The sequence below is a fragment of the Liolophura sinensis genome, chromosome 7, assembly GCF_032854445.1.
Source record: "Liolophura sinensis isolate JHLJ2023 chromosome 7, CUHK_Ljap_v2, whole genome shotgun sequence".
In the NCBI taxonomy this organism is placed as follows: Eukaryota; Metazoa; Mollusca; class Polyplacophora; order Chitonida; family Chitonidae; genus Liolophura; species Liolophura sinensis.
Genome location: NC_088301.1, coordinates 45,385,647 through 45,409,288, shown reverse-complemented (window position 1 = coordinate 45,409,288; position 23,642 = coordinate 45,385,647). Strand labels below are relative to the sequence as shown.

At 36.2% G+C, this 23,642-nt stretch overlaps 1 protein-coding gene across 3 annotated transcripts; it reads right to left on the bottom strand.

The window, feature by feature from the left end:
• Positions 1 to 365: 365 nt before the first annotated feature.
• On the bottom strand, positions 366 to 17,898 carry LOC135470178 (neuroglian-like). 3 transcript variants are annotated; one of them, XM_064748976.1, is made up of 23 exons: positions 17,800 to 17,898; positions 16,333 to 16,434; positions 15,915 to 16,020; positions 15,239 to 15,609; positions 14,878 to 15,006; positions 14,346 to 14,448; positions 13,901 to 14,091; positions 13,478 to 13,609; positions 13,044 to 13,217; positions 12,536 to 12,717; positions 12,066 to 12,156; positions 11,641 to 11,928; positions 11,143 to 11,513; positions 10,573 to 10,816; positions 9,891 to 10,033; positions 9,056 to 9,278; positions 8,560 to 8,688; positions 8,133 to 8,315; positions 7,794 to 7,919; positions 7,012 to 7,170; positions 6,429 to 6,557; positions 5,763 to 5,901; positions 366 to 2,794 (listed from the first exon to the last, which is right to left on the bottom strand). In XM_064748976.1, the coding sequence occupies exons 2-23, from the start codon at positions 16,400 to 16,402 to the stop codon at positions 2,548 to 2,550; spliced, it is 3,930 nt and encodes a 1,309-aa protein (XP_064605046.1). In that variant the 5' UTR covers positions 16,403 to 16,434; positions 17,800 to 17,898; the 3' UTR covers positions 366 to 2,547. The 3 variants fall into 3 exon arrangements, with proteins under 3 accessions (XP_064605046.1, XP_064605044.1, XP_064605045.1); XM_064748974.1 differs by having other exon boundaries at positions 367 to 2,794; positions 5,721 to 5,901; XM_064748975.1 differs by lacking the exon at positions 17,800 to 17,898 and adding an exon at positions 17,578 to 17,597 and having other exon boundaries at positions 367 to 2,794; positions 5,721 to 5,901.
• Between the last annotated feature and the right edge of the window lie 5,744 nt (positions 17,899 to 23,642).

Sequence of the window (23,642 nt, the reverse complement as noted above, 5' to 3'; positions counted from 1 at the left end):
TTTATTTTGCAACAAGTATTCTGTATAGGATCTAACATCCAACACATCTTGTGTTCATTTCTTTCAACACAAGGCGTTGTGTTAATTCATCATAAGGTAGAGTTGTTCAAATGTGACACAAGACTTTTGTACATACATCAGTTTTGTGTGCACAGTGCCATCATATACCGGAACCATTGTGTTAACCGGACTTTGTACATTGTGCTCCCCTCATCGAGATCTCCAATTTTAAAGTTATCCTGATGCATTTCCAATTAATGGTCAACAGTGGCCACTGAATATACAGTGAACAACATGGATGTATGGTGACAGGCACCGACAGTTTTATTAAATGGGAAGTTATTTGATGATATACATGTAGTCTGTTCCCTGATTTGTCAAACAAGGAATGTTGACACTATTTATATAACCCGCGCAAAACCTTCTTGAAATGACGTATAGACTGACGGATTGCTATAATTGCATGTACCTTCCAACTCAGAAACCACTTAGATGAGATGTAACCTTTATCCGACGTACAGATATGTTAACTAATGCACTACTCGTCAACGTCAAAATGTAAATTTTTCATCAGTGATTCATTTTGAACACAAGGGTATAATCGGATCCAAGCTAAACTCATAAATGTTCTCTTGCATACAAGGAATAATACATCACCAATTAGCCCACTCTCGAAAAAATAATCTAACTTTAACTGACAGTATTTGTCCGCGTGAAGCTAGAATGTATTAAGTTATTGCCACAGAATATTGGTTAATATAGCAAACATTCTACTTATTCAACATTGCGATTCTATTAGATTAACAAGCCATTAAGTTAAATATGACAATATTGTGTTATAATAACAGAATACATTCTAGCATCACTCGGACTTTGTTAAATTCAACAGATCATTTTTTCTAAGGCAGGTCATCGCAAAGGCAGGGATGAACAACACCCTTAACAGAGCTTGATAATGGCCCCGAATTATATTTGCTGGGGAAGGTTGCTCCGGTTAACTGTTGTATAGGTTAGTATTTGGGAGACCTTGATCGATGTTTCAGAATCAAAATAAAACAATCTTGACAACAGTTATGTATAAAATTATTTATTACATTGTATAAAATCAGTTTATGTACAAAAGTTCTTAATGTGATATTACATGTATATGTATCGATTAAATATCCTATTTCGGTAAACTATGTTGTGATTGATATAGCAATTGATGCATTTTACACTTAAAATGAGATATACAGTAAAATAAATCATCCGAAAAATAGCACAGGCTACTAATCAATATATGCATCATGGTTATATTTGATCTATACAAACAATGTAACAAGACAGTCTTTCTCAATATGGCAACCATACAATTTAATTTACAATTTAAAAGTTCTCTGAACAATATTTTACTTCTTCTATAAACATGCCCTGGTACAGATATTTAGAAATTTTATCTATACCATACCACAGCTAAAAATCTATTGGAACAGTGCACATTTACAACTTTATGCAAAACCTTAAAGTAATTAATGTTGCCATATGCAGACCTGGAGTTATTCACAATGTTAATTGAATTAGATGATAAAAATGCTTTCTTTAATATGAAGAGGAAGCATGTTGTTATTTATATACATAATGTAATCAACATGTATACTCATAATGTAACAAAGTGAAACCTATGTATACAATGTTGTGATTTATTACAAAATTGAATGAATCATCAGAAATGTAACAATCAGTGTATTATTCACAACAATATATCTTTAAATTGAAAAAAAAAAAAACCATAGGGAATTAAAATAATGTATAAAGACTTAGCATTGATAGCAAATCTTAGTGGCTAATTCCACAAAGCTATTTTTGACTCCTGCTAAAATCTGTAATTCAATTTTAGAGCTTATTTCTTAGTGCTATAAGTTAAATTTATTTATCACCTCAGAAATGTAAAGACAGATGTGCCAAAATGTCATCTTCCTCTACCATAAAATAAGCATTGTTACAATGGATAAAATGTTGACATGAGTCAATAATGGATAAATGGAATCAGCCTTAGGTATTGGTTACATTTGCGTACTTAAGATAATCCTTTAATATGGGATACGGAATTATAAACATACACAACAACACACTATATCCCAGGGGATTGATATAGGTTAGATAGATGTTAAAAAGCTGAATTAAAATTAACAGAATGAACAAAAAAAGTCAAAGAAGAGCATTCTACAATGGCAAGTGACAATTTGAGGGATAAAAAACCATCTATTCTCAGTGTTATAAAATGTAGTAGCAGATTGCATTCAGTCTCACATGTATATATGTACAAGTTTTGCTGCCAACCCTAGTTCAGGACACTCTGTATGATGAAGCTGATGAATTTGGTCATTATGCTATTTAACATCTGGCATGAGTTTGAAAGCCAAATTCTCATGCAACACAACCACGCATCTTACAAAGTCAAGCACGTTTGTTAAAAAAAGTGACACTCTGGTTTGAATAAAATATAACATAACTTTTGTAGCAGATCTCAAAACAAGAAATCATCCACTAAGACCATCATACAGTGGATCATACAAAGGTTGACATGGCTGAGGGTGTAGCTGGTTCTTGAGCCTGGGATGAAGGGGCGTACGAGGGTGAAGGGGCATGGTTACTGGCCGGGGAATGGATGAAGCCGTCCTGGTCAAACTTTCCAGCCTCTTGACCCTCTGGGTCTTCAAACTCTTCATAGTTGTCCACATCGCTGTAGGATGGTGGCCCCTTGTCCATACCATCACTCATATAAGGGCTCCTGCTCATGCTGGGTGAACGCTCCCTGCAAAAAGAAACCAATTAATAAAATAATAATGTTTTTGTATCAACACTATTACATAAGATGGACTAATATTGTCATACACTTACAAGATCTACTATAAACCATCAAGGAAATTTCAAGGACTTACAAGGAGCCATATCAGAAAATAAAATTCACAAAACATAATTTGTACCTCCTAGTAAAGTTTTTACAACATTTTTAGGGATGACTTACAGAGAACTAAATGAGAATAATAGGAATGATTTTCACTTTTTTTCTATGTTTTTTACTGAAATTAATATTTACTGTCTTCAAGATGGGAATATTCTGTAACTGTTCATTAAATCTTTCATAAATATCATGCATACATCCAGACATCTGACTGTAACTACGCCAGGAAATCTAAAAACATGTGACAAAATACACTTGTCATGCAAAGAAAAAATCCAACTATCATATGTGAGAAACAAAGTAATCAAGACAAACTATGTTATATGCCACCTGAAAATATATTGCTAAGCCTTGGTCAAATTGATACATTCATGCAGCATTTGTTAGACCAAAAGAGCCAAACAAAGTAACAATTAAGATACTTTGGGAACTTTTTCTTTCTGGAGAATACTCCAAAATATAGAGGGCTATTTTGTTGTTTATGTGAAAATGAAATACTGCAATATTAGGTCATCATCCTGCACTGTTGTTTTAGGGACAGAAGCACCAAAGCAGAATGACGTGGACATGGGTTCCCACTGAATCAGAAATATTGATTTCTTGGTTCAGAGATGTGTTAATTTGACAAGCTTTCAGGACGGACACTTTGGAAATTACAGTCCATTAAGCAAGGTTGTTCCTATACAACCACTGAAACTCCATATCCCGCAAAGCTAAGCCAGGCACACAGACTTAAATTAGAAAAAGATATATACAGAGAAAGAAGCTGAGTGAATGGTGAAGGTAGCTTTATGCTGAAACATCCTGCATTTTATATAATAATGTATATACATGTAGTATTATAATGCAGTCTAGAATATAACAAAAATAGGTGTTAAAGATAAATGAAAGCAAATAAATGTTAGAAAATTAAAATGTCAATATGGCCTGTAAGCAAGACATTGACATTAGTGATATTTTTTTTTTTTTTTTTTTTTGGGTTATTTATACAATTGAAGCAATGCTCGTGAGATTTGTTAACAGCTGTTAATAACTGGCACCTATTACTCTAGAGACTGCAGAATACATCTGAAAACCAGATACTTATAGCCTGCTACTTTGAGTAAACCAGTTGTTTCAATTTAAGCAAATTTAAGTTATCTCAACATGTTCATTATGAAGGCTCCCCTCCCCATCCCGCCCAGCCTAGCAAAACTCCACAATATGTTCATTATGAAGACTCCCCTCCCAACCCTGTTCCGCCGAGCCTAGCAAACCTCTACAACATGTTCATTATGAATGAATGATTATGGCTTAACGCCACATCAGCAATATTTCAGCCATATCGTGGCAATGTTCATTATGAAGACTCCCCTCCTCACCCCACTCCACTCTGCCCAGCATAGTAAACCTCCACAACATGAATTTTGACATGTATCATCTTCATTACAATAAAACATTTAGAACTGTTCACTCAGTAATTTAAACTTCAATAAATATTATAGGACACAACTGATAGGTAAAAGTTACCAGTAACTCAAATTTACAGAATTCCTCTAAAAGTCTATTAATAAAAGTTATTTATATTAGATATTATCCTTTATATATCTTTTCACTTATTTTTTAAAATATGACTGAAATATATTATTTCTGCTAAAAGAATGCTTCCTTCCACATAATACAAAGAAAAAGCAAGCGGCAAAGCTGATTGATAACACATAAAACTTTAAATTCGTATTAACAGGAAAAGAGTGATTATATACGTTTGGCCCAGGGATAACAAAGCAATCTTAGACTAGTCAATTTTTTAACACTTAAATTGGTATTTTCCTTTCTGTTATTTTAGCTGAAATTTGTTGTATAATAACTTACCCGAAATTTACAAACAATATTTAGATCATGTTACATCAGAAATAACAATTTAAAGGTGATTTGAAATTTTGACTTAAGTCTAAGATCGCTTTGTGATCTGTACCTGTGCTTGACACAACATAGGTTACAAAGAAAGATGTGAGGAGCAGTCGCCACAGGTTGAAGGAATACCAATATGCCAATCTCAATCTACAGAAATCAATCTAAAATGTTACCCGATAAAATACATGTAATTAGCCAGTCACACAGCTGGATGTTTCATTCTTTTAGATGACACATATTTACTATACAGTGTTAAGTTGCAATCTTATTGTCTTCAACCTTTTTGACCTCTAAAACTTTCTTCAGTGAAATTTATGCATACAATTATTATGAAAATGACACCTAAAAATTTGTGTCACTGAAGATGTAAGCTCCATAAAACTGGGCGAATTTTTTCTCCACATGCCACAGTTCTCCCAGAATTTTTCGAAATATTGGTTGCTGTGGTGGGCGAAAGAATTGAAGAATAAGGGTATTTGTCAAAAAATTAGGAATAAACAGATTAAAACGAAATTTTCACTTCTTATGTTATTGGGATTTAATTGCATTTAGTTAATGTATAACTCTATGGAGGTAAAACCATTTTTCCCAACAGGTGTAACACTGCTTCATGATCCCCAGCCTGTAAGGATATCTAATTCATACATTATGGTATTACACATGAAGGAATTACATAGTATACCAGTGTTGAATCTTAAAACTGACTAGTAACACCAACACTACAAGAATTAAGACACGTAATTTTTCCTAATTTGAAAAAAAAACAAAACAAAAAAAAACATGCAACTTGATGTAACCAAGGGATATATAAACACAAGTGCAGGATGAAATCTAACACCACAGCCAAAATGACAATGCAGTAGGTGAAGAAGTATCTATTAACCCTGGAGGATCGTCATACTGGAACTGCTGGTTATCATAGTACCCCTTAGCAGGCCCCTTGGGGTAGTCGGATTCGCTGGGATAGGATGATGGGTACAATCTCGATGGGTACTGCGAATGCGTCTCTCTCATGGGGGGAGCGCCCCTGGGTTCTTCATAGTCCTCTTCATGCCTGTTTTTACCTGACAATCAGAAGTTGTTTTTTTATATTATCTAATTGTTGCCGAATGCCAGAATTCAGAATTTTCTAGGATGGCTGTCGTTTTCGGGGTGGAGGAAACCAGAGTGCCAGAGATAAATCACAGGCCTTTGTCAAGATATTGTGACTGAAAGTTAAGTGCCTTAATCCTAAGTAAATTACATTTATTTATCTGATTGGTGATATACACCATTTATTGACGGCGGCCAGTGTTATGGTGGGAGGAAACCCTACAGAGCCCGGGAGAAACCCACAGCTATCTGCAGGTACCTTCCCATGTACTGCCGTACAGGAAGCTAGTATGAGCTGAACTTGACCTTACAGCAACCACATTGGTGACAGGCTCCTGCGTCTAGGTGTTTTCATTTATACAAGGGTAATGACTTGACATAAATTGTTCTGTGTAGACAGCTGAATGCTCTCAATATAGAGCATGTAAATGAAACCCTATTTTAGGTAGTAATGCAATGAGGGACAACTGAAAAAGAAAGACCTGGGTAAATAACTTACCTATGACGTTTTCACAGTTTTTGCGGAGGAAGACGACAACAACACAGATCAGGATTATGATGATGATAACCAAGACAATGGCCAGCATCATTCCCACCAACCATCCGGCTCCTGCAATCTGGATAGCTCCTGTAACAGAAAACAAAATTTTCCTTATTGTGTATATCAAAGCTCATCTAAATTAAATCAAGTCAGACCAAGTACATGTGGTTTGAACTGATAATAAATGTCAGACAGCAAGCTTATTTTCCTGGAAGTCTTGTGAGTCTGATCTTCATAGAAATATGGCTAGAGTGAAAAAGAAAATCCATATCATTTCCATAAAAAACGAGAAAACGTTAACATGTTTTGCATGCCCCAAAATGCTGTATATACTTATATTTTTGCCAGGTCTATCTGTTCACGAAACAACTTCACCAACCACAAGGCAAACCTTTCAAGCTAAATCTGGCAACCAGATTGGTCAAGAGCAACTGCATATTCCTGCAGAAACCTATACTTCACTTAGCCTGAGAGAGAGAGATCTGTACATCCATAAGTTCGCATTAGTTGTTGCATATATTTGTGACACCCATGCACTTACCCACTCCTACTGTAGTGACCTGTTGTATGGCACTGGTAGTGAGGAGGGTACCTGTGGTGGCCACAACTCTCACTTGGTACACAGTGCCAGACTCAAGGCCTGTTACATTTGACCACTGATTGACCGATTCCTCAGGTGTCTGCATCCATTCTGACGCACCTGCAAATCAGTAACATCGCAAACATGCAGGGAATAAGAAAGGAGCTCTCTAAACATGTTAACTTGAGGGATTACATTAGTATAGTATTTGACAGACAAACACAAATTCAAACAAGATCATATATGGAATTAAGTGGAATAAACAATAGACATTTGTGTTGCAAACTATGCTACACAATTGAATTATGATTGCAGAAATTTAACAAAATATCTTTCCCCAATCCAAGCTGTTAATCCATGAACTGTGTGGGACTGGCTTGTTCATGAAATGTCACCAGCTTATCATTCTGCTTTCAATAGTGAATCTACAAGAACCATTCAACAGTTATCCCAATAGTTATTCCAATGACAAGCATAAAGTCAAGGGTATAGGCAGGTCTGTGGTTGGGCTAAATGGAATGTGGATGGGCTAAACAGAATGTAGGTGGGTGGGTGGGCTAAATGGAATGCAAATGGGTTAAGTATCAAATGGTTGGGCTAAATGTTGCAAACTGTACTACACAACTAAATCATGAGTGCAGAGACTTAACAAAATATCTTTCCCAAAACGGCAACACAAAAGCAAACAAAAAACATGTTTTTTTTTTTTCCGATAGTTAACACATTATGAACCTGGTTCTTACCAAGTTTCTTGTATTCCACATAATAAATACTGCCTGCTTTCTCTCCAGCCTCAATTGGTCGTTGCCAGGTCACATTAAGCATGTGCTCACCAATAAAGGAGAAAGTAAACTTAGGAGCATCAGGAGCTGAAATGGAAACATACAAATCTGAGATACTGACTGAACAATATGTTTTGCTTTAATGATGCAATTAACAGTTGTTCTTCATAGAAAAAAAATTTCCCCAAATGTCTGTCTTACCTTGACATTTGTTTACTATATAGAAATCAACTGATACCAATAGATTTGCCACAATCAGGACAACATAACATCATAGCTTTTGACTGTTTGAAAATGTACCTCCAGGTCTGGTTGTGGTGACTTCAATGAAGTAGTCCTCTCCACGTCCCTTGATTGTACGTGCCCAGATGTGAACCCTGTACTTCTGTATGGGGCGTAAACCACTAAGAGTTGTCCGCACAACATTTAGATCATTAATCTGAGGTTCACGATCCTGCATCTTTCCAAGGTCAAGGCCATCAACTGAAACATTTGTTACCAACTGTTAAATGAAAGGTCTTCATTTCATATCATTTAACTACCAAGCATAATGATGCAACTAATTTAACAATCACCAAAATGATGAGTGGATTTACAGCTACTTCTAGCTTTTTAATTACACTGCCACTATACGATGTAATTCTGACTCTTTGGCGAAATGTTTTCATTAATATTTATGGAATTCTGAAAAATTTGTCTAAAGATTAAAGTGTCATTAGATGATCACCTGTTTGGAATCCAATATCATATCCACGAATTACACCATTTTGATCAGTTATCTCTGGTTTTTCCCAGCTCAACAGGAAATGATTTGGTCCTGCTACAATAGCACGGAATTCTTTTACTGGGCCAGGAACTGAAAACACAAAGAGAAATAGACTTTATTATGCAATTATGTGCTTTTCTTTGAGCAAGAAATGTGCATTATTTTCATAGGTAACATTGAACTCTCTGCGCAATTTCTACCATATTTCATAAGGGGTTATGCTGAACCCATGCATCATCATGCTAACTGAATAATAACCACAATGGCGAAAAACACAAAGTGCAATCCTTAATCCTTGAACGGTGCTCACAACAGATGCAATAGTAAGAGTAAGAAACTGTTACTTTGAAAAGAGTGGAATTATTATGAATTTAAATGTATTCTGTATATGGACTTAAAGATTGGAATAAAAAAATTCTTGTTACTTAAAAAAAGTTAAATGCATGTTTCAACTCACCACCTTCCGATGTTTGAAATACAATTGCAGGTGAAGGTGGACCAATGTAAAAGTTGTTCATGACAACAACCTGTGCCTCTATGAAGGAATATGGGAAAAGATTGGTTAGCTCAACACAGGCTTTGCCTGGGCGACAGAAATCCCTACTGCTATTCCATGAGCTGTGTGGCACTGGCTGTTCACGAAATGTCACCATCTTCTCATTCTGCTTCCAATACTGAATCTACAAGAACCATTCAATAGTAATACCAATGGTTATTCCAATGACAGGCATGAGGTCAAGGGTATAGGCAGGTCTGTGGTTGGGCTAAATGGGATGTGGGTCGGCTTAATATAATGTGGTTGAGCAAAATCGAACATGGTTAGGCAAAATGGAATGTGGATGGGTGGGCAAAATGGAATGTGGATGGGTGGGCTGAATGGAATGCAGATGTGTTAAATATCATGTGGGTGGGCTAAATGAAATGTGACTGACCTAAATAGAATGTGGTTAGGATAAATGGAATGGGTGGGCTGATTACATTGACTGTTTCATTCTTTTAAGTGGGAGGGCATCTGACTTCGTTGTTGGTTTTATGAATGTTGCAGCTGTAATCTGTCAAAATTATTAAGAAAAATAAGCCTAGGGCATATTAGTCAGGGTATTAAATGGAGCATGCATTTTCTCTGCTCTCTATGACACAAGACATTATAAATGAGAGAGTCACAGATTATCATCATTAAAGCGGGGCAATGGTCTTTTTGATGTTTCTTGACACTAAAACTGTAGACGAGTGGTTGGAAAAAAGAGGTATATCAAACCAAACCCGGTTATTTTAGCATACAAAATACCAACCCTGTATCCCATAAACTCGCCCTTCATGTTACGTCGACTGCTCTCTGAATCAGGTAAAGGATCCCACTCTAGTGTGGCTGTGGTGGCAGTGAGATCATAATCTTTGTCATTTAGTTCCAACCCAGTAGGAATGAACGCAGGCTCTGAAAGATGAATTACCATTATAGGTCAGTCACAGTAGCTACAAAGATGGTCACTCAAAATTTAAAGCTCAAATATCCAAAGCGTTATTTCAAAAAGTACAGATTTTCGAGTTACCTAGTTTTTAAGTTACATCTTTACAACAACGAAGTCATAGCACTTTATAACACCATAGGGCTGCTAGTCAACATGTATATGTTTTAACATGGCAGTATTCATGTTTGAATCAAACTACTGGCAGAATATCAATATTTCTGCAATATAAAGAAACCCAAACCACCAAAGACATAATTCAGAGGATAATATAATCTTGTTTAATTAGTTTTCTATATTCTGTTTACCACTCCATGTTATAATTTACAAAATGACCTACCTTGCTGTAAACTGATGACGTCATGTCACAAAGGGACATCAACATTGTGACATCACAATTTGCCTGACTGTGAAATGCGAAGACTTTTCATCTTCATATTATACAAGATTACAAAAAAATAGAGATGGATGGATTTTAACTGCAAATGCATATCACTGGTCTTCTTACCATCTTCTCCAGTGTAGCCAATAATAACCGGTGCGTCTGCTCGTGCATCTCCCACAGAGTTATGGGCAACAACCTTAATCTCGAAAGGCTGGTATGGCTCAGTCACTACATTGTCTATCACAACACGAGTTTCCTTATAATCTGATACTGTCCTCTTCTCCCAGTTTGAGGAAGAATCTCCCAGACGTCTGTAAGACATCAGGTACTGGAATCCTTGTCCATTATGCTGAATCTGTGGCATTTCCTGTAAATCAGAGACGAGCACTTTGAAAAGAAATATTCCACCAGAACATTCACATGACCAACATAAAGAACGATTTAACCTATACTAAAATCACCTTTACAATTTCATGGAATTTTTCATCACCTAATAACCATACTGAGCACATATGAACTGTACTATGGAGAAACCAATTAATATCACATGGTGAAAAAAAAAAGGGTCAAATTAGATAATTTGATGCTTTTAATGGTTTAAAAGGTTGAGGATTTACAGTACCAGTATGTATTTTTTTCAAGGTTGCATATAGCGTTGAACTTTCAATGCAGGACATTCCAAAAAGAACTTACTGTCCACTCTACAATGAGCGACCGCTGCTTTTCTCCAATGGTGCGGACATTGGCTGGATTAGTGTATGGAACATCTGGTTTGGTGTTGCAGACTCTCAGTGTTGGCTCGCTGGGTTCGCTGTCACCTATCTTATTTGAAGACAGCACTCTGAAGGTGTAATTTGCCCAAGGTGTCAGCGGTATTTCAGCATTGTTCTGTGTTTTCCTCACTTGTTGGGCAAAAGTCCAGATATCTGGTGTAAAGGTGGTGTTATACTGAACAATAAAGTGCAGGATTGGAGCATTGTTATTGCTTCCAGGGCTCCACTCCAAAATTGCTTTGTCCTGAAAGCAGTCTATCACTGTCACACCTGTGGGTGGATCAGGCCTTCCTGGAAAAAGAAGCAAACAAAAATTTCACCACTTGGCAGTGAGCAAGTGTGCACTAAAATGGTATGCACATATCTTATTTTCCCTTTTATACAGAAGAATTCTAAATATTAAGTGTTGAAGGCCTACCTTTGACAGTCAACATAGCTGAAGCTGTGGCATTGTCCAAACCATTGGTCGCCACACAGGTGTACCGACCAGAATCCCTAGCTATTGTTCCAGTCACGGTTAAGGAATTATCCTGATAGTTGCTGGTCATTCTCTGATTATCCGGTGTGATTGGTTTATCATCCTTCTCCCACAAAATCTCCAGCTGTTTTACTTCATCTGTGTCCGTCGTTGCAGAACATGTGAACTTGGCATCATTTCCAGCAATGACCTCCAAGTCTAGAGGTCGCTGTTCAATCCTTGTTCGCCCTGAGAAGGAATGAATACAAGTCAGCTGAGATATAATAATAATGCTTTGAAGGAACTTCTCCATGCCACAAAGACAGAAGATCACTAAGGTATAATACTTTTATTCTAATAAGAATAAATTAACGATGTAAACTTACGTCTCACTGCTAAGGTTCCATTGGCAGATATACTCCCAAACTTGTTTGCAGCCTCACATCCAAAATGTCCTGCATCTGCCAACACAACGGACTGAAAACAAGCATAACACATGGGTTTAAACAGACAATTCACAAAATACCCGACATTTCATTCATGACTACTTGTCAATTTTTCATGATTCTGAAAGTTCTATTGATTTTAAGAAAGGTGTTTTGAGGTTTGCCTAGAAGATGAGATGATATTCTACTGGAGAATAGTAAGTTTCAGTACCAAAAATAGTATTTTGAGACCTTAGTTTACTTGCCTATTTAAATGCTCTTTTGTGGGCGAAATTTCAGGTCATTTAGCGTACATTACATTACTTGCATAAGATAAGCAGAATCTTTTTCACCATAATGACAACAGATACAAGTACAGCTTACAAGGTTTGCCATTCACAAAACAAAGATGAAACTGTATGCATATATACCATTATTAACAAATCCCCATTGAGCAAGGTTATATAGCGGCCTCCAGTTATAGGTCTTCCCTCCTTAAACCAGGTGATGACTGGATCTGGCTTGCCAGTAGTTTGGCAGGAGAGATTCACAGACTGACCCTCTGCCACAATAACTTGTGGGCGAGGTGGACGTACAAACTCAGGGGGATCCTCTGTCAAAATCAAAACCAAAATTGGAATTTAGTAACAGTGTTTTAAATGGCTTTTTTAAAGGTCTAGTAAAACAGACAATTTAAACTCCACAATAAAAAAATATGTTGGAATTACATAAAAGTTCATTCTACATACATCATGACATTTTTATCCCGATTATTTAAATATTTTTTTTTTCAACATTACATCTGAGTGTTACATAGCAATCATAAAGGTGATACCGATAACAAATTAGGTGAAATAACAGTCTTATCAATTAAAGAAATCCTGATATTTGATCTTTGAACAAATAATAAATTGATATGTAAACTGACATCTTACTTACCCAGAATATTCAGATAAGCGTTGGTAAATATGTACCCATTGGTATTTGAGATGTTACACTGAATGACTTGTGTGTCACTCTTTGTTAGATTCACATAGGTTACATTGATATAAACACTATCCTCATTATCAGCAGCACCTCTGTTCACAATTCTTCGCGGGTTTGTTGGAATGCCTGCAATGGAGATCAAACATAACAATGTAGATGTGAAATCAAAAAAAAAAAAAAAAAAAAAAAAAAATAAAGAAAGTGTTCAAAAAGATCAAGTAGCAAGCTCTAGATAACTGTCTCCTGCTGTCCCTGTAGCCGCTTAGTAATTGTGACATAATTAATGGCTATCAAATCAACCACCTACTGGACCTCCTTCTCTAATTCTCAAGGACAACTCTTCTAGGTGTATCTGACAAATCTGCAGGCATTAATCTGATCCTTACTTGCTAGTGGCTTTCCATCAATAGTCACATCAACTTGTGGTCTCGGTTTCCCTTTCCCCTTGCACATGAAAACCGCCCTGCCATTCACACTAGTCTCCACATCTTGCGGTTTAACCTGCCACTCTGGTTTGGCTAAAAGAAACAAATGCAAAATGTAGGAGAACAATTGCAGGCAGGAGTAACGTTTCATAATATCCAGTTAAGTCTAAAAAAAAAATGCTTAAGACTGAACAAATTTTACCTGTTGACAGCTTGGCTCAAAAACTAAACTAATCCAGCTGCTCTTTTTTGAAATAGCAAACACATTCAACACTGAAGAAGCGCACATGAGTTTGTTTGGCGTTTACTTACATTAAAATAGGTCAAAAGAGTACAAAATCAGCTGACGAAACCAGCTCATGAGCAGAAGGCTGAAATACTCACACATAACAGTGAGTCTGAAGGTTTTACTGACAGGGCGTGTTGAAAAATCATTATTTGCCAGACACTCATACTCTCCCTCATCTGCATATTCAAGGTCACTGATCGCCAGTTCCATCCCAAAACTCTCAAGATTAGATCTTAAAGGTGGAATAGGTCCAGAATCTCTTCGCCACTCAACACGTGGGGTTGGACTGTGCAAAAGACCAGATGATGTTATTAACATGATGACAAAGGACTGTGGTCCGTCAACAGGGCAAATAAAAACATTCTAGCTGGCATCTAACCAAGAATTTACTCAAACAGTTTGAATTCTTAACTGTCAGTCATTTGTCACCTTGAAGTTACTAGAATGAATATGGAAATTTGATCATCAAAATATCATTTAAGCTTCTGTGATACTAGTTATAACTGCTTGCTAATAGTAAAACATCAACAATCAACTTACTTTCCAGCAAAAATACACTTCATTCTCGCTGTCCCACCCAGCAAACCTTTTGTTTCAACAGGTGAACTCCACAGATTCCCGACAGCTGTATTGGTTGTCTCCTCTATAATGTTAAAAAAGATATCACTTTACTAACTAAAAAGTGAAGGAGGTTTGAATAAAACATATCTATCAATGCAAGCACAGACATGGCAGTACTGTCTTTTATTATAGTATGCCAATCTATCTTCATTCACAACGGATTAATGTAAATGTTATGTATGTTGCAATTCCACTGCCAGTATAAAATGATCATCTGAAAGAAAATATATACCATCCAAAACCTCAACAAAGTTCCAGCAATACATTTAGACCATTTAATGAATACCTATTCAATGAATTCAGCCTTTAAATGTTATTCTTTAGGCACCAAAACTGTATTGCTAGTATCACCAACACCAAATCTCTGATGCCTAGAACATTTTCTGTTAGAGCCTTAACTGCCAATTGAAGCATTTGTAACAGGGACTGGTGCAACGAACAAGTCACTCACGTCCTGTGGAAACAAGGTATATGGGTGATCCCAGGGCATTCTTCCTCATAAACTCATTGATCGCCATACACACATATGCTCTGTTGGTGTTCACATCTTCAGGTTTCAGGTTGGTGATGTGCAGCTTACCTGAGAGGAGAACAACACCAAAATTCATGAAAGCCAGTCAAGTTTTGCACACATTTCTTGAGACCTGTGTCTTGAATATAATAAATGTTCTAAGGCAATTCATGGAGAAACAACAAACTATTCAATCTGATATAATTCACAGAAAGCTGCTGGCCACACATTCAATAGCATATTGGTTTATCAATGTCTCAAGCGAGTCACAATGACTATTATCAATGTTAAGTTGCCATACCAAAATAATCCATGGTAATATGACTATCATAGTCAATGACAGTGAAGGATCCACTCTGGTCACGCAATATCCAGGTGATATCTGCTGTGGGGAGACTGGTAGGAGGAACACATCGCAGAGTCACTGGTGTCCCTAAGGATTTCTCAATGGTTTGAGCTTCAGCTTCAGGGAAAGTTTCAAGACGACCTTGCTGAAGGTTGATATTCAAGGATAATGCCGTTCCGTGCTGGTTAGTGGCAAAACACTGGTACATGGCCACATCCTTGGCTTCAGGTCTATTACAAACCAGGGTTCCTTCTCCAGGAAGCTGAACCCATCGATCATCATTACCAGATGGTTCAAAAAGCCTGCCATCCCTTCTCCATGTGTATCTAAAAGGGTATGAAATAAAGAATAGTGTTAATGATAACACTATATGAAGACAAAAGTTGTGAAGTATGGCTGCATTCATGGAAAAGCTTAAAGAAAATCCCAAATGTATTAAATTTCCATGCAGTACAAGCCTGGAAATAAAATTTAAGTTGGTGCAAGACGTAATTGCATTTTCCAGTTTTTATGGTTATTAAAAAAAAAAAAATAGCAATGTTATTCCTAACAAAGTACTATTTGGTTTGGGGCATTTTCCTTGCCCTGCTGCTAATTTCCAGAAATGCAATGAAACAGTATCTCATCTTACAAAGGTGCAGGCTCAGCTTCTGCTTTACAGGGCAACTCAACAGTCTCTCCGTCCTTGAAAAAGATAGTTTCATCTGGCATAAGGACCATGTTAGGAGGGCGTGATACTGTGGATAAACAAAGTGACAACTCAAGTTCCAAGTAATATCTGAAGAATGACTGTAAATAATTATCTATCAAGCTTTTCAGTAGAAATTTAGTGGTAAAAAAAAGAAAGGAAACAAAAACTGTAGTGCTCTATTAAATTATATACAAATATGTGAAAAAGGGAAACTCTCTTGAATAAACAATTCTACATTTTTAGCTCACGAGAACAAGTCAATATCCAAAAAATTGTACACAGAAGATTCCACTGAAGTCAAAGGCTTCAGTCCACATGACCGATATGATAACAGAGTCAACAAACATTTTACACTTACACTGTGCATGTGCAGGACATGCTAGTAGAGCAATGCCCACGAGGCATGTGACAATATTCACAAACAGCATGATGAAGTCTTTGTTTCAGTCACATACCTTTCCTAAAATTGAAATCAATAAAATGTATATCAATACCTTGAATGCTAAGACAAGATAGTTTTAACTTACTTAAACCCATCAACACTTCTGACGTAAAAAATAAAGTTACTTGTGAAAATGGTTGCACATTAAAATCCTATTGCATTATCATACTATCTCAAGCTTTAAATCTAATATCTGTTTTATCTTGGTAGGTATACATTTATTCATTTGTTTTATTTCATTGGAATGTTACACCATACTCAACATCTAAGAATTTCCCAATGCAACGGCTGCAAACATTACGTGCAGAACTCAGGGGAAATTCCTTTCATTGAGTATCAATGAATACATGTATTTGTATGTATAACCTTGGAAAAGCACCACCCTTCACCAGGCGTCTGACATTTAAATCAAACTTAAAGCCGAAGCTGCACCTGACTTCAGCACCCAAACTTGATGGAAGGTTTGGGAGATGGTTTCTTAGCGAAATGACATTTGTTTATTTATGTAACTGATTGCTGTTTATCACCACAATTAGGAAGTTTTCCAGTATAGATACAATGGAGGCGAGTTTTATAGGTGGAGGACACCAGAGTATCCTGGTTAAACCACTGACCTTAGCAAGTTACAGACAAACTTTCCCAAATGTAATTTACATGTATACATATATGCCCACCACACTGGCGGAATACAAGTGATACAAGTTCAACGTAATATTTGAATACTTTCACCTGGCCAAAGAGATGATAGTGTTTACGAGTATTTGGCATAAGAAAGTACACAATATATATATATATATATATATATATATACACAAACACACTATTTTCTATGATCTTGATAAATGTCAAAAAGGTAAAAGAGTATATCAACTCTCTTAGCATCAAACTTTAAAGTAAAACAAAATGTTAGGAGGCAATAACAGATGGTGTACATTTCAGGTTAATTCCATATTGTTTGCACTGGCAGAACGAACAAGCTCAGGTTTTTACAGCATACACTGTACATAGGCTTACCTTGTGTGTTAGTTCTGCATACCCTATTTTGAACTACACCGAATAGCTCGCGACTACCTCGATTATCTCCTATTTATCAGATATATCTTAATCCAATACACATCTCAAGATAACTTTTAACATCACAAACTAATGTTATAAACTCACCTGGAGAAACCAAAGTTTTCAATCGAAATGTTTAACCTGAATACCAAGCATGAGTCATGAAAGGACGCCGCGCAGGTAGACTAGGTCAGTGACAAGGTGAGATTGCGCCATTCGCAGTAGCAGAAAGAAACAATAATTTCAAGAAAAGAGAACTGAACAATCTACAACAGTGGGCGGCAAAACAGACGACCATAAATGTTGTTAGGAGGAAGAAAATCTCACCTGTTTTCAGTCGCCGCACACAAAATGGCGACAATCTCTACTTGCCTTTTCAAAACAGGTCATGGGACAGCGCCCTCTTCAGGTAAAACTCACCTGTACAATCTGCTTGCACAGGCAACACACTGTAAATGCGTCTCTGCATCAGCTGACAGTTTGTGCCAATCGAGTATCACTGACAAACCGGACCCGGATTTACGCATATAAATCACGTATAGATAATGTATCGGTAGGGGTAACTTATGTACGGCTAGATAGAAACCACTAAAGTTTATATCTTATAGCCCGTGGAACCGGAAATACACGAAGGCCTCGTGCTATGGAGGCCTTATGCTTATATACAGTATGATTATCTGCATTTGTAGTCTACTGTTTTTACTTTGAGTCGAACTAACAATAATGACCCGTTTTCCTATAGTGTTTTTATTTATTTATTTATTTTTTTGATTGGTGTTTTACGCCGTACTCAATGATATTTCACTAATACGACTGCGGTCAGCATTATGGTGGGTGGAAACCGGGCAGAGCCTGGGGGAAACCCACGACCATCTGCAGGTTGCTGACAGACCTTCCCACATACCAGTGTTTTTAAGGTAAAAATAAGATTGTTATTCTCACTTATAGTTTATAAATGTTCGCATAAAAGGAATATTAAATTTATTCTCATCATTCTTTTCATTTACATTTATACAGAGTATTTTAATCATCACTGACTGAATTAACATGTATAGACGTACTAATTAAGGCTTCAAGTCAACTACATGTAACAGAACAAAATAGGCCTGTTTTCTTTTCAAACTATGGCCATGTATATTAATGAATTCATATAACTGTGTCGTAAGGTACAGACATTTTTTTTCCTCAATTATGTAATGGCAAAAAGTCAATTTATGCTCTTCTTTTGCAGCAATTTAGGTCACATGATCAGTGTGCAAAGTGGTTTGGTAAGGCTGCTGTGAGCACACATTGTCTAAAGGAAGAAATTGCACCCATGTCTCATGATTTCTCTCTTCACTGGAGACTTCTTGGGTGAAGCATTAAACACCAATCTATCAATCAATCATCATGTACCAAAACACCTTTATTTGCCCTTTTGTAAACATTGTATTAAAACTTACTTAGCCCCCCCTGCCCCCTGATAACCACCCATCAACCACAAACAGTCGAATACATAAATGGTTTGTAAGTTTTAACATACTAGTATCAGATATGTTTTCTTAACCCTTCTGTGTTGCACAAGTTTAAGAAAACCAAAATCGACGATGTGCTTCATAATTGGACCTATCTTGCAGAGCTTTATCCAGTTTAAGTTTGAAAACTTCTGGACATGGGGGACATTGGAAAAAAAATGCTTGAACTATTGACAGGCACCAAATGGTGTCTTAAGCAGAGCTTTGAACTTATTCATTGTTTTGACAACCACTCCACATTGAAAACGTCTGGATAGTCAGACCAGTTAACTAGAGTTCGTTTTAATGTTCATAAATCTGTGTCACTTTGTAAATACATATTACATTATTTTGCTTCATGGCCAGCCATTTTAATAAGTTTATCAGTTTGGCTGCTGTCAATTGTCATAGTATTACGCAAATCACTATACATACAGATGAAGTCACATTGTGATATGGGAAACTGGAGTACACCAACCAGCTTTGCGTAAGTTACTGCTGAACTATAATACATGTGACATACAGACATAATTTGGCAAACAGGATTAATAGTGCTGCTGATTGCTTAAAATAAAAGCCCCACAAGAAATGAGGGGGAATCTAGAAAATAACATGTCACTGGCCCAGGATTTGGGAGCATCTTATCACAAGGCACATTTGCTCAATTTAGCAAGTGTACATTCGTGTGAATAATTCCAAAAGTACTCAGTACATGCAATGTTGATTTTTAATACATACAATATAAATATGGTAGAATAAACAACAAAAAAATATATGAAAAGATAAACACCGCTTTATTCAGTCAAAAGAAGAATGAAGTCATGGTACCAAAATGATGGAAAAAAAAAGAAAAAAAAAAAAAAAGAAATAATCAAATTACAATCACACTGCCAACAGAGAAATCAAAATTAAATTTCTACTGCACAACAACAGTAAAGTCAACGTAAAATTTACCAATACAATATCTATACCAGTCTGATCAATTTTTACTTTGGCAACTTGCACAGTAATTAAAGGAAGCAATCACATGCATGTACGTTGAAAAGAAGCTTTACTATCTAAGACCATCAGCATATATTTTTTTTGTTACATTGTATGGATTTGAATGGTTACAGTTGATCTATTCAAAGCTGACAATGAAACACTTGTTCAAAAGGGCAACTGCAGGTTAAAATTTTCATTGTACTCCAGGGAGAAGAGGATACATATAAATCCTCCACTCATACATATACTGGTTTCATTTATTCACAACACTCATAGGCGGATTCAATAGTGTTACATATGGAATAATTAAGATTCCTTGCAATACTCAACATGTCATCATTAAGCAATCACTTTTTTTTTTTGTAATTTTTTTTTTGGTCAGTTTTTACTTATATTTTTCACAGCATTTTGCAATATTGATTGACTTTTTAGACTTTATCTACACTAACTTCTAATCACATCTAATTAACACAACTGTATATATACTTACTACATTCAGGTCAGTCATATATGGTTGACATCATACGAAACAGATGAACGTTTTCTAGTGAGGCTAAACTACATACACTATACAGACATGTTCTACAAAGGCCCCTTGCTACGTTCATGAACTAGTCATAATTATTGAGAAAAAAAAAGGTGATGTTCAAGGGTAATCTTGTGTACAAGGATGACATTTGTCATATAAACAAAAAATGTCTTGTCTTAAGACATTGCATGTTAAACTGCATTTAATGGACAATATGGCCAATATGGATATGGCACTGGGTCTTTCACCCATACTTCACCCGAAGTGACTTTTGCAGACATAGATTATTTTTCATAACACAATGCAAACAAACCATTTGAACTACACATACCTCTTTATATATATTGACTGTTTTTACCACAAAAGCAATATCCACAATGAAGTTGCAAAGTCTAATATAAATGAATAATAATTCCTTGTATATACATACAAATATGTTGTCAATCTTCGCATATATTATACTGTACAAAACGCTCTTGTCCAGCCAACCATGGGTTGTGACACATACACTGATATCACGAATGGTTCTACCTACTTCTACAGCTCTACACGGACGTGGTATCCTCAGGCCAGTCAAAAATTCACGACACACTCGAAGGTGAAACATTACTACTTGTCTCCTAATGCACATGTACATGTAGATGAAACGAACCACGTCATGAATTCCTGACTTGACCGTCGGAATATGTGTAGTGATCAGTTTACGCTGATGAAATCTTGAAAGGCATACCATGGTGGAGGACAAACAACCATAAAAAACATTCCACCACACACCATGAATGGTGCGGGCCAGAATACCCACATGCTATATGGCTCGCTACTACCCAGTGTAAACCCACCTCTCCTTCACCTCTGAAGTGTTGGTCCTGTCATTGTATGGGTGAAAGCGCCATTTTATAATAATCATTGATAAGAAGTGACAACAAAAGCATGATTTATAGGTTAATGGCCTCACACAAGATATATACTCTATAACCTTTATTCCCCACATAACACAGAGAAAAATAACTTTCAACTAAAGCAGTTATGTTATGTTCCTGACTTTTAAGAGATTTAAAAGACTTAACAGCTAGTCAGGGGACAAATTTCACCCCTTTTTTTTTGTTATAGTTCTCTCACTGTATTCTTCTCTTCATTATCTTTATCTATCATACTGAGGTTAAGAATTACAAAGAGTGGTTTGGGAACCTTTAAATTTTAGGTTTAGTTTGTTATTGCATTTTAGGCTGCACTCTTTGTGTTTAGCAAGGGAGTGTACTATCTAAGAGATTCACAGTGTGAAATGGCATGTTTGGAAAACTCCAAAAACCAAGTCTAAATTTATATGAGAAAATGACATTTGTTCTTGTAACATTAATTATACATGCATGTGTGGCAAAACGACCTGCAAATAATAAGTTGTTTTTGTCACCATGACTAGCCGTGGAGTCCTGCAAGGTTTTGCACAAAATCCAATATGGGGTAATTATATATATATATATATATATATATATAAAAGTTAGCATAGACTACCAGTCAGTGTGATTTTGAAACACACATCAAACGGTTTTCAGTTTATAGTGATTTAAATGTAAGGCATAATAATAATAATAAGAAAAAATAATAATCAGAATGATCACAATAGGGTTCCCAACCCCAAGGACTTGGACCACTAGTTATAAATAAGGGAGAGTATATATTATGATCTATTTGCACATCTGTTTTGATCATTTGAATAGGCTCTGGAAACTGTATTCATCTGTCTTCTTGTAGATCCAGTAACCTTACAGGCCAGGATAGGAGCAAGATTATGACTAGAAAGGTGTACAAAAAGAAAAAATATATTATAAATAATGCGGTTACCCGAAGCATTTGGCACCAAAAGTGTGAAGTTGTCATAGTGCACCGTGCAGTAAAAGAGAGCAGATGGCAAACAATCCTCACATCAGTCTGTTGAGATTAATCACATCAAGTGTGTCAGTGAGTCACCAATAGGTACTTATGGCAGGAAAGTATATCCTTGCCACTTGCCAAATAACAGTAAATCAACTCTGAAATGTACTAACAAATTACCTGTACATAACCCAGTCACTTGTTTCTGAATAGATCCGAGATGAACTTGCCATCATCATCTATGATTCTATATCACGATGCCATGTAAAGATAAAAACGTATGCCCTAGAACTGCACATCCATGATCTATTGCATCAATAAAACCAGTCTGACAATATATTGCGGTTCTCATCAACTTCAAATGAAATGAAAAGACGGTATAGTGGTTTTCAAAGAGTCATGTGCTTACATTCTTGGGACAAGGTATCCCCTTGACTAGTGATACTATGTAGCTTTATAGTTCTCACAGTTTGTTAGTTTGACAGATGATCACGCTCTACTTCAGCTCTTATCATTTACATGTGTATACACATCAAAGGTATTGAACTATTCAGTCAAATATGTCAACCTCAACATGACAGAAGTTCTACATGTATGTACCTATTTGTCCCAAGGGAGAATGTTGAAAGTTGCACCACGATTTCTACCCAGGGTATAAAAGAGATATACAGACACATTTGGAGGAGAGGGGTTGAAAGGTCTCAGCTGGCAGTGATGAGCTTTGCTCCCAAAGATGTCACTTGCGGTAATGTAATTTTGCTGAGAATACCTTTGCACAAACAATATCAGAAAACAAACTTAAAATAACAAGAACAACTTATCTTTCAGCTACTGCGCACCAAGTATGCACAGTGTCCTAAAGAAGTAGTCTTGTACCCAGTAAGGAAACATATAGACACAACCTGGTTATTCTAAAAGTTCTTTCTTAAATAAACTCACACATACAACCAAACAGCTCAGAAATATACAGATCTAACAAAGTAGCACATAGGTAACAAAAAATGTAAGATATTGCAAAAACACACCAAAATTTAACCAGTTACATTTAGAACTAGCAGGAAAAGTTATGCTTTATAAAAAGTAGTATCTGACATAAATGTCTCAAAAAAATAATAAAAGAAAACATCACACACTAACAATATTATTTCTTTAAAACTAAATGCTTATATTGAAAATAATTGCATTATGCTTACAAGTTAAAGAGACTGGTTACATATTGTACACAATGGTTGTGATGAAAGATGAGTGTTGCCATGGCAATTTGAGAATATAGTGATGTTTGTGATGATGAA

Bases quoted from the DNA above. Each gene is read 5' to 3' on its own strand.
- LOC135470178 (XM_064748974.1), bottom strand. From the start codon at position 16,402: ATGCTGTTTGTGAATATTGTCACATGCCTCGTGGGCATTGCTCTACTA. The intron at 14,449-14,877 runs GTGAGTGACTTG...TTAACATTATAG, and splicing joins ATACCTTGTTTCCACAGGAC to AGGAGACAACCAATACAGCT. The intron at 9,279-9,890 runs GTTGGTATTTTG...TGGTTCTTGTAG, and splicing joins GCGAGTTTATGGGATACAGG to ATTCAGTATTGGAAGCAGAA.